Below are 10,456 nucleotides of genomic sequence, written 5' to 3'. Positions count from 1 at the left end.
CTGCTCCACCATGGACCTCCCTGGGCTACAGGGGGACAGCCTGCCTCACCGTGGTCTTCATCACCAGGGGCTGCAGGGGAATCTCTGCTCCGGTGCCTGGAGCATCTCCTCCCCCTCCTTCTGCACCGACCTGGGGCTCTGCAGGGTTCTTTCTCTTACATGTTCTCACGTCTGTCTCCAGCTGCCATTTCTGTGCCTGCTGCAACTTTCTTCCCTTCTTAAATCTGTTCTCCCAGAGGTGCTGCCGCCATCACTGATGGGTTTGGCCTTGGCCAGTGGTGGGTCCGTCTTGGAGCCGGCTGGCACTGGCTCTGTCGGACTTGGGGGAAGCTTCTGGCAGCTTCTCACAGAAGCCACCCCTGCAGCCCCCCTGCTACCAAAACCTTGCCATGCAAACCCAATACAGTTACTTATTCTGTCTCCCATGGTGGAGACTCTGCATAGATCCACGCTGAAGAGTGGGTTGACATTACAGCTGATCTCCGAGTTACCGGTGCCAGTCCTCTGCCCCTGGGCGTATGTTTCCAGCAATGCCCTTGTGCCAGCAGGCTGCCATGCAACCCTGCAGTCGCTGACCCTGGGAGGTAAGCTGGCTGAGCACGATCCTTTAAAGCAGAAAAGAACGGAAAACAGGCCACTTGGAAAAACCCACAGGCTAGGAAGAGCCCCAGCATTGGGTGGCACAGGGGAGTTGTGGCTGTGACTTGTCACTGGCCGTCGGGTCCTCGTCATCATCGGGGAGGGCTGCGGGAGGACTTCTGCCCTGAAGAGCTTTTGATGCAGAGAGCAAAAGATGAAGTGGGAGCGAAGAGAGACATGACTTGCCAGAGGCTGTACTGGCCTAGACCTACAACCCGCAGTCCCAGCTTGGTGCCTGGTTTGTTAGGCTGCAGAATTTACATGGTTCCCAGTATCCCCCCGCTCCCCACGTCCTTCCGTGCTGGGTTTCTGCACAGTTTCTCCAAGGAAACTTGGAGTTTCCTCCAAGGAGGACACAGCCTGCCCGACCGGCATGGCATGCCTTTAGCTTGAAATAGCTTGGGGGGGGGTGTGTGTGAAGCTTGGAAAGGAGGAGGACAACAAGATGCAGGCCCCCTCAATTCTTTGGGAAAAGCAAGCGGGAGTGATAGAAGAGGGATTTAAAATTGCCTGGTGGTGTTTTCTGTTGGGAAGCGGAGGGTGGCTGCAGGCTCCCTGGGCTACACAGCCGGGCTGTGACACTGGTGCCCACCCCTGCACTGGGATGGGGAGGCAGGGGGCACGTCGGTAGGAAGGTATATCTGGCAAAATGCGTGAAAGGCAAAATTTGCCGATACCTGTGCTTCCCCAGCAGCGATGAAGCCGTCACGGCTCGTGCCAGAGAAGAGCTTCCTTCCCTGGGACAGGCTGACAAGCCGGCATGAAGAAATCCTCCCAGGCCTCAGGACAAGGAGAGCGATGGAGCGAGGCACTGCGGGCTGGACGCAGGACGCGGCATCTTGGTGCTGCAGCAGCCACAGGTAGAATAAAATGGCCGGAGCATTGGCTGCTTCTCTGTAAAATCCCTGTATTTTGCACCGATGAGTCGTTGGTCACCTCATCAGTTAACTCCCGGCTTCAGTTCCCTTGCAGAGACCCAAGTGGCTCTGTTTTATCTTAGAAAAGCTTCTTCCCAGTGTTACAAAGATCATTCCTCAGCTTTGGGTGCTACGGGCTTTGATCTAACAGGGATGGGGTTATGCTTTTTTTCTTTTTGCTTGTCAGCGTGACTAGATGCCCTCTGCAAGGCAGGGCTTCAGCTGTTGGAACCAGTGTCACTCACCTATTTACTGATGTGGTTGTGGTAAGTTTTGTCTAAAGTGCCCCAAAAGTTTTAGAGACTGAGTAAAAAGCAGTCTGCAGGATTTGGTTTCTTGAAGTCTGATAGTTCATTGTCAAGAAACTTCTGTTTTAATCGCTAGACTACAGTTGATTTCTTTCTTGATTACTTGCCAATAGGCTTAAAAAGAGGAAAAAAAAATGAAATTTATTCTGCTGAAATGCTTGGATGCTCTGCAGTGTTTTTAGCTGCAGAAGGAAGCAGAAGATAAAATCCTTCAGAGGTGCTAAGATCCTATTTGTGGCACCAACGTAAGATTTTTAATCTTGACTCACATAGGAAAGGTTTCCCTTTTGCCCAACCTCCAAAGCAGTCGGAGCCTTTGTGGCCGTGCTGTCTGCTGGTCAGCCCTCCCTCGCTAGTTTTGAGGTTCGTGGTCAGTTTTGTCCAAATCTGAGAAAAGATAGGAAAAGTCTCAAAAAAATAATTCAATTTCTTCAGCTCTTGCAAAAATCAACAGGTGGGTACAGAAGAGAAACCAAGATGAGCATCCTGTGCTCAGATAGCTATGGGTTACGCTGAGCCTGCTGGACAAGGACCAGGGGAATCTTCCTTTCCTTGCTCCCTTGCCGATAGCATTTCTGCTCCTGCAGCTGACACGTTGCCTGGGACGCAGCACGCGTGGCCATCAGCACCGTCCCGGCCACCAGCTTGGCATGGACCACACGGAGGGACACAAGCTCCCGGGACTCATAGCAAAATTCTCCCCTGCACATGCAAAAGTTGGGGTTTTTTTTCCCAAAACTTTTTTTTTTCATTTATTTTGTGGGGCAAAACATTTTTTCAAGCTTTTGAACCTGGGACAGGATGTGTTTTCTTAATTACAGAAGGTATTCTTGAACTAGAAATCCTTTTTTCTTTGCTGCTTAATTGAGAGGATCACAGTAACAACTAGACATAGTAATACCTTGACAGTTAAAGCCGTGGGAGGTTAGAGGTTAATTTTACTCCAAGTGACAGCAACTTGTACCAGTAGGATTATTCAAAGGAGTCAGTCTCTAATTTGATTAAAGTGCAGTTTCATTCTTTAAACAGCTAAGTTTTCTGCAATCGCTGGTTTCCAGTTGTCTAAACCGCACTTTTATCTTGTGTCCTTGTATCACCGTGTCCTGATACGTCAGCAACAGCACCGGGAAAAGCTGCCATCCCTTCTGACGCCCGTCAGGCCAAACACAGAAAATTTAATGTAGCAGTTTTCGTCAGGGAACATTTTGCAGCTCTTTTGAAAACAAAGAGGTTTATTGCCACATTTATTATTAGTGGTCTGATGACAGCCAAATGTTGTTATCATGTGATGTGCTACTGAAGCACTGACTCCTCACTTCAGCTATCACTTCACAATTAAAACAATGCAATACAGAGAATAAAATAATGTATTTCTCTGAGGAGCATTAATACATTCAAACATTTTAGTCAGTGCTTTGTCCTAATGGCAGTGGGCAGAAGCTTTACGGGATTTATCACAGCTCATAAGAAGTCAGGTGAGACTGAAAAGTGAGATCTTTGAGGGGGTAGGAGCTTTGAATACTTTGCATTAACCGTGTTGTATCATGAGCTCCTGACAAGTATTAACGAGAGTTTGTCACGACCTACGGTCACGCTGTGGGTACATCCTCGCCTTGGAGAAACGGTCCTGCTCCCGGATCTCGTCACGGGCTGGCAGGGAGAAGTGAGATTCGAAGAGAGCGAATGCCACGTACCCTGTAGGCAGCGTGCCTTAGGGCCCACGGCTGAGTTTTCCGTCCCCGCCGTCGACCCCAGATTCTGTGCCTTGCTCTTGTTACTCCAGCCTTGGTTCTGCTCTTGACCGGCCCCGCTGCTCCTCCTGCTCCCTCCCGTCTCAACCCTCACCACGCTCCTGCCTTTGGCTGGCTCCTCTGCTTCTGAGGGTTCCTCATTTCTACCCATCCTTCCTACCAAACCTGACTTTGATCTTTGTGGTCTTCATTTTAAAGCAGCCCAAGCCTGAGCTGACCACCCTTGGCCAAGTTACAACCGCACTCTTCTTGCACGCCTCGCTGGGAAGCCGAAACGTGGGTTTCGGTGTGTTAACGTCGCAGTGTAAATCCGTGGCAGGTTTACATCTCCGGCGTCCTAGACCTGTGACCTCACCCCTGAAATGATTCAGCATTGCATTGATTTATATTTTATAAATATATGTATAGGTTATATAGTTATACTTAACGGAAATAGCAGTGCCCGGACTTTGTATGGCTAACAGTGCCTTATGGAATACCTTCTCTTCCAGGTCAGTTCCCACGTAGAGAGCGGTGCCGTTGGGGATGGCATCGCTGGGCCGGCGAGCATCGCTGGGCTGGTGGGCCTGGGCTTGCGTGGGTCTCGCTAAAACTCTGGTGGCTGTGACTGAGGAAGAGGGAGCAGGAGCCGCAGCTGGAGGATGGGGAAGAGGAGGAGCTGATGGGATGGGCTGAGGAGGGGAGGATTGTGCGGAGAAGCCATCTGTGAAAAGAAAACATTGGGAGTCAACAACTCAGCTGAATTTCCCATACTTGCTACTTTAGGTTGGCTTGGAAATAAATTTTTCAGCTAAAATGGCCGAGTTGTGTATAAAAATGAGACAACCTTTTTCTCTTAAAAAGTTGTCTAGAGAAGTCTCTTAAAACCTTGATAAGTGGCAAGGTGGCACCATTGCTGCGGCAGACTGCCTGGGAATATGTAAAAAATTCTGCCATGCACCAGTAATTCACGCATTGAACACATCCAGTTTGAAGCATCCCTCGGAGAACTTGCCCATCCTAGCAACTCCCTGGTATGTCAGCAATAGCTTCCTCGTGGAAGTAATTTTTCCTAGGCTGCCTGCAAACGGCCCGGCAGAGACCCGAGCCTCCCGGTGCCGCCTTGCTGAACGTATCTGCCCTCTGAGACATGCGAAGTGCCGTAGGGAAGTTTCCTCCATCCTCATCGCCGAGGGCTTCTCCCTCGTCTCACGCTGCGGGGGACAAAAATCCCGGTGCTCGGGGTGGGAGGCTGGAGTCAGGGTGTGCTGCAGAACAAGCCTGATCTTCTCTTGCCTACGGAGATTTCCAATCCTGTGGCTAAATCCTTCTCGATACCTGCCTGCTGCAGAGGGGAGAAGTGCTTCTTCCTCACCTGTGCCGCCGGCTGCCGGGCTCTCTGCGGCTGCCCCCGAGTGCTGCCGGGTAGGATGCCCCTCGGCGTGGCCCGGGGAATGTGAGGGATCTGTTTTTAGGAAAATATTTCAAGCGACACGTCAAGCATTTAAAATGCTGGCTGCGTGTTGCTCTGTTGGCTTCCCGACTGTGAGCGTGCGGGTGTGTGATCCTTGCTGTAGGATCACCCTCAGGCAGTCAGCTCCTGGGGCTGGGCTTTGCTTTGCTTTATTTTTTTTTTTTTTGCAAAGGAAAAAATGTTAAAAGGCTGCTGAAGTCCCAGCTAGAAGCACTGCGAAGGAAGATAAAGGATGTCCAACCAAATACATAAGGGAAGGGGTATGGCAACCTTGAGTGCATAGCCCTTGCAAGTAATTAGGCAAACAGTTCCCTGGTGTAAATGCATTCGTGCGTGGTTGAGAGAGGCCTGGCTGCTGAGTTAAGCTGCACCCGGTGGTGCTGCCGTTTTGTTATGATAGCCAGAAAGAAACAACAGTTTGCTTTTTTCCAGGCAGCAGACTCGGAGTGGGTTTCAGTTGGACCTCGTTGAGTAACTTGGGTTCCCCCACCAGAAAAGTACAATTTCAGGTTTAAATCAAACGTGCATGCGTGCATGCAGAGAAAAAGATGAGAAGACTTACCTTCTGCTTTCAAAAGTAGTTCATATCAACTGCCTGTTGATTTATTTTGTCCTTTCCTACCTGTAAGCTGGTATCTGTTAGGTTGCACTTAGCCGAATGTTTTTATTATTATTTTAGGAAGGCTTGTTTCAGGGTGTGAAGTAGAGCGGAGAAGGAACTGCAACTCCGTCCCGTTTCCTCATGGAAATTAATTCACAGAGCAGAATGCCGAGTCGAGATGCGCAGCACGGGGCGCTGCGTGGTGCCTGTCCGTACAGAACAGGGAAATGCCACCGGGCAGGACAGCAAGAGGCAGGTTTTGCTCGTGAGTATTTTTTCGGAGGAGATTTGAAACCCACCTGCTGGGGATGGGTTAAGGCATCCTGCTGGGAAGCAGCTCATCCCGCACCGCTCCGTTTCGGGGACACGAACCGCAGTGTTCAGGGTATCCGCGCTGGGATTCCCTAACTACAGGTGGTTTCTGTGAAAGCCCTGGCCTTTCAAAAGTTTCTTTTTCTACAGGAAAAGGTGGATCTCTCTCTCTGTCCCCCTCCTCTTCTTGCTCTTTCCTTTCCCTTCTGTGGCATTCAATCTGATAGCCAGCAAGAGGAATAATAATTAATAGGCTATGTGTGTATTCCCTATAGTCAGATTGTTAAACGAGTGACCCGATGACATACAAACTAATGTCCGTGGTGCTGTTTCAGCAGCGTTAGTCGTTTCTCCCGGCATTTTAACTTCCCAGGGCCCCACAGCTGTCGAGTGGGTATTTTCTGTAAAACAGGCAGCATTTGCAACGTTCCTAACCCCGGGTAAAGGTTCCCTCCAGCCTCTGTACAACATGACTTCAGCCCTGTACTATGCGGGACAGAATCCTCTCTGATGACCCATGTGGCAGAGAGTTTTTGTAATCTATACCATGAGGTCACATTTCAATAGCGGGAGCAACCGAGACTGAAGTCATGATTTAAACCACTGGAGTAAATATAGTTTTTACATTAGCGCATTGCAGACCTAACTTGGGGGATTATGTCACAGGATATTTTTTCTGAATTGTCTCAAATAAAATCTTAAGGCCTTCTGGTTATTACCATGGTGATGTTGCTCCAACTCAGCGTTGAAATTCCCCGGAGCACTTTATAATCAGAATTGTGAGGGAATTAAATGTTCGTTCTACCTGAAGTGAAACCGGTTTGCCCTCGTGCTGAACTTTCTGTATGAAACCAGACGGGCAGTTTGGACTGGGGACGCATGTGTTGAATTTCAGATACCAAGTCAACTGGCCTTTTTTCGGCAGAACGATGGATCCCCTTACACTAGAACAGATTAAATTTACCTTGCTTCATAGGAATGTGAGGTGCTTTTCTCCATCGCCAGAACAAGGCTCCTACGTCACCCCACAGCTTCTTTCTGCAGGATGGACAAGCTCTGCCCCAGGAGTCCTCCACGCTGTTCCGCAGGCTCGTCTTCTTAGAGGACCGTGCCGAGGAGACGCAGTTCAGCTCTCGCCGCGCTGCAGAATCAAGTCTTCGGGAATAAAACCTGTTGTAAACAGGGCTCTTGGAGAGAAAGTCGTCGTACTGCAGTAAGGGCTGTATGGGCTAAATTTAGCCATTAAAGTCGACAGTAAAAAACCCACAGCCTTCTCCAAGCTGGAATGATTCAATTTGACCAAACAGAAAATTGTTCCCTTATTAAGCTAATTGTATCTCCCAGTAGAAAGGCTTCAAACTGAACCTGGCCCTAAAGCTGCCTCGGGGAGCCAAGGAGCTGAGAGATTGCAGCCAGGTGCTTCATAAAGCGAAGGCTCTTCATGTTTCTTTTACGCTGGCAAGAGGCGAAGCAGCCAGCCTTCTGGAAACACGCTAGCGAGTGCCGCTGGTCCCCTCTCTCCCAAAGCTGTCGTCTTGTTTTATTTTATCCCGTTTGGGAGAGGGCTGTCATTACAAGGGTTTGTTTCCAGGGCAAGTCCTGAAACGTCGCCACTGCTAAGGCAGAGGAGGGACTAGTCCCGAGTTTTACCCAAAGACGAAGCTGAGACTTTCTGATGGTGAGGTCTCAAAACCAAGTCCCTTTCTGTGTGCTGGACTACGGCACAGGACGCGTGTGCTGGATGGAAGCTGGGGTTTTTCTCAGAGCGCTTGTCTACCTCTGCAGAAAGAACGTGGTTTATGGCAAAGCGCAATAAACTCAAGCTAGCTGCAGACGTGCTAGCTTGGGCACAGGACCCAGGGCTGCTGGGGAAAGAAGCGCAGATCTCTCTGTGGGCTAATTTACCGGCTGGTGCTGGAGGTGCCCCGGGTACCCCTACACCGCGCTGCTGTGCCGGGTGCGCACACCGAGCACGGGGGCACCGACTGCTTGGCAAACCTCGGGGTCCTGAGCACGCTGTCCCCTCGCCGGCACGGACCGGGATTCCCGATGCCGTTGCTAAGCCTCTGCTTCCTTCCCAGTTCCTAACCAAGCTTCAAAAATATCCTCGAGTGGGTGAAGCTGTACTGGAGAACGTCTGTATGGGAATAGTCTAACATTAGCCCTGACGAGGGGACAGACTAACCATTTCAGGCTCTTCCTCCCTCGTGCTCTTCTACTCCGCTTCCTTCTAGCTCCTTTCCTATTCCTATCTTATGTTTTTCTTACGCTGTTGGGTTTTTCCATCACTGAGACTCCTTGGCATGCACAGCTTTAAAGTGTGGTCCCAGCCGTCATTAATTTGCAAGCTTTTGTTTCAGCTCAGTAATAGTCATATGCCGGTTTGTGTGGGTTTTTTTTTGTCTGAGGATGCAATTCCGCATCGTGTCGAAGAAGTATTACGGAGCCCACAGGGGAACGGAAAATTTTAGGAATCCTTCTAAAAGGAAAGAAAACAGAGTCACGCTGAGGCAGGCGTTTAAACTACATGAGAGGCGGCAGAATTGGGAATGAGATCCCCGTGTCTTGAGTCCTGCTTAACCCCTTATTGCTGATGGTCTCAGCCCGGGAACATCCCGCGTGATGTCGGTATTTTCAACGCGGGTCATTGTAGCATTAGGGTATTCCGCTTTGGGCTTGCCTCGGGGTTGCCTTGAACCGCGTATTAAGTTCTTCTGACGGTAGCCATCCCTGCTGAAAGCCGCCCGGTCCGTTAGTATTCTTTTACAGCCATAGAAACGATGGTATCGGTATAAAAAAAAACAAACCCCAAGCCCAAAACCCCAACCCCAACCACCCAAAAGCTACCAGGGGAGATGCACAAAGCCGAACTGCCTCTGCGGCTCAGCAACCCCTCAGGGATGCCCCGGGAGGGGGGAGAGAAGGGACCGGGAAAGGGGGGGGGACGGACACAAGCGGGGGCGGCGGTGGCGGGGTAGACGTCAGGCGGAAGGGAAGCGCCCTCCACGCCGCGAGTGGGCTCCGCTGCTGTGTCTGAGCATGCTCCCGCGGGGGCACCGCCGGGCTATATAACGGCGGAGAGGAGCCGCCGCCGGCAGCAGCAGCAGCAGCGGCTTCGCTCCGCACCGGTCCCGGGTCTCTCTCCCCGCTCCGCACCGGTCCCGGGTCTCTCTCCCCGCTCCGCACCGGTCCCGGGTCTCTCCCGCTCCGCTCCGCACCGCTCCGGACGGGACCGCACCGCACTTCTCGGCGCCGTCCGATCCCCTTCCCGGCCTCTTCGACCCGTCGGAGCTTTCGGTAACCGGCACGGCCGAAGCAGCGCACCCCGCTCCGCCGGCTCCGGCTCCGGCTCCTGCCCCGACCCCCGCGGCGGGCGGTCCGGCGGGCGGTAGGATGGCCGCTAAACCGGCCGAATTGTTGGGGGTCTGCTCCAGCTACCAAGCGGTGATGCCCCACTTCGTGTGCGTGACCGAGGAGTTTCCCCCGCCGCCCCCCGCCCGCCCCGCTAAGACCCCCAAGGGCAAACTGCGGCGGCCGCGGCAGTCGCGCTTCAAGACGCAGCCGGTGACTTTCGACGAGATCCAGGAGGTGGAGGAGGAAGGGGTGTCCCCCATGGAGGAGGAGAAGGCCAAAAAATCCTTCCTGCAGTCCCTCGAGTGCCTGCGGCGGAGCACCCAGAACCTCAGCCTCCAGCGGGACCGGCTCGGCAGCTGCCGGCTCCGCAACAGCCTCGACTCCAGCGACTCGGACTCGGCCCTCTGAGGGCGGTGGGACCCCGGTGGGACCCGGTCCGACCCGGTCCGACCCGGTCCGACCCGGTCCGACCCGGCGGCAGCGGTACGGACTGGGCTCCGCTGCAAGGGATCGCCCTGGGGCTGGCAGCCGGGTCTGCTGGGGTCGGGATGTTTTCTAAGAAAGCGCTTGTACCTTCGTTTCTATTTGATTGTATGAAACTCTCCCGTTTAAAAGGCGAACGCGCGCGGGGAAAAAAAAAAAAAAAAAAAAGCAAAAAAAAAAATAATCTTTTTCTATTCGTTAGGAGAAATGAGCTGGTTTAGATGCATCGAGCTGCTGGACTTTATATTTATTTTTGCATTTAAACTGTTGACTGCGTTAATTTAATATGTTTCTACCTGAATGTCTGTTATTATTTCCATAAAAGAGTAATAAAATCTGATATATTTGCACAGTACCTATCGGACTGTCCTTATTTTAGGCATCTAACCGTCCTCTTCCAGCTTCCCTTACCCCTTGGCCGGCTAAAGGGATTTAAAGGCTGTCCGTAGCCAGCGCAGAAGCAGCAATGCGTTCCTCGGGGATGCCGCTCGGAGAGGTTTTGCGGTCTGTACTGTCAGCTACGAGCTAATGAGACGAGAGCGGAGTTAGACTCATCTTGCCTAACTTTTTTTTTTGCTTCTTTGAGATCTTTCCGTTAACCTGAATTGGCGTTTAAGGAGCGTTTGTAACTGGCTGTG

At 51.7% G+C, this 10,456-nt stretch overlaps 1 protein-coding gene and 1 long non-coding RNA gene across 2 annotated transcripts; both read left to right on the top strand.

The window, feature by feature from the left end:
- Positions 1-46: 46 nt before the first annotated feature.
- On the top strand, positions 47-4,569 carry LOC126049424 (uncharacterized). Its single transcript, XR_007509184.1, has 3 exons — positions 47-1,499; positions 3,814-3,901; positions 4,107-4,569. It is a non-coding gene; the product is annotated as an uncharacterized LOC126049424 (long non-coding RNA).
- Positions 4,570-9,187: 4,618 nt separating this feature from the next.
- On the top strand, positions 9,188-10,162 carry C22H11orf96 (chromosome 22 C11orf96 homolog). The gene has a single exon (XM_049825805.1). The coding sequence runs from the start codon at positions 9,375-9,377 to the stop codon at positions 9,741-9,743; it is 369 nt and encodes a 122-aa protein (XP_049681762.1). The 5' UTR covers positions 9,188-9,374; the 3' UTR covers positions 9,744-10,162.
- The last annotated feature ends 294 nt before the right edge of the window (positions 10,163-10,456 follow it).

The sequence above is a fragment of the Accipiter gentilis genome, chromosome 22 (assembly GCF_929443795.1).
Source record: "Accipiter gentilis chromosome 22, bAccGen1.1, whole genome shotgun sequence".
NCBI lineage: Eukaryota > Metazoa > Chordata > Aves > Accipitriformes > Accipitridae > Astur > Astur gentilis.
This window is presented reverse-complemented; position numbering and strand designations above follow the sequence as displayed.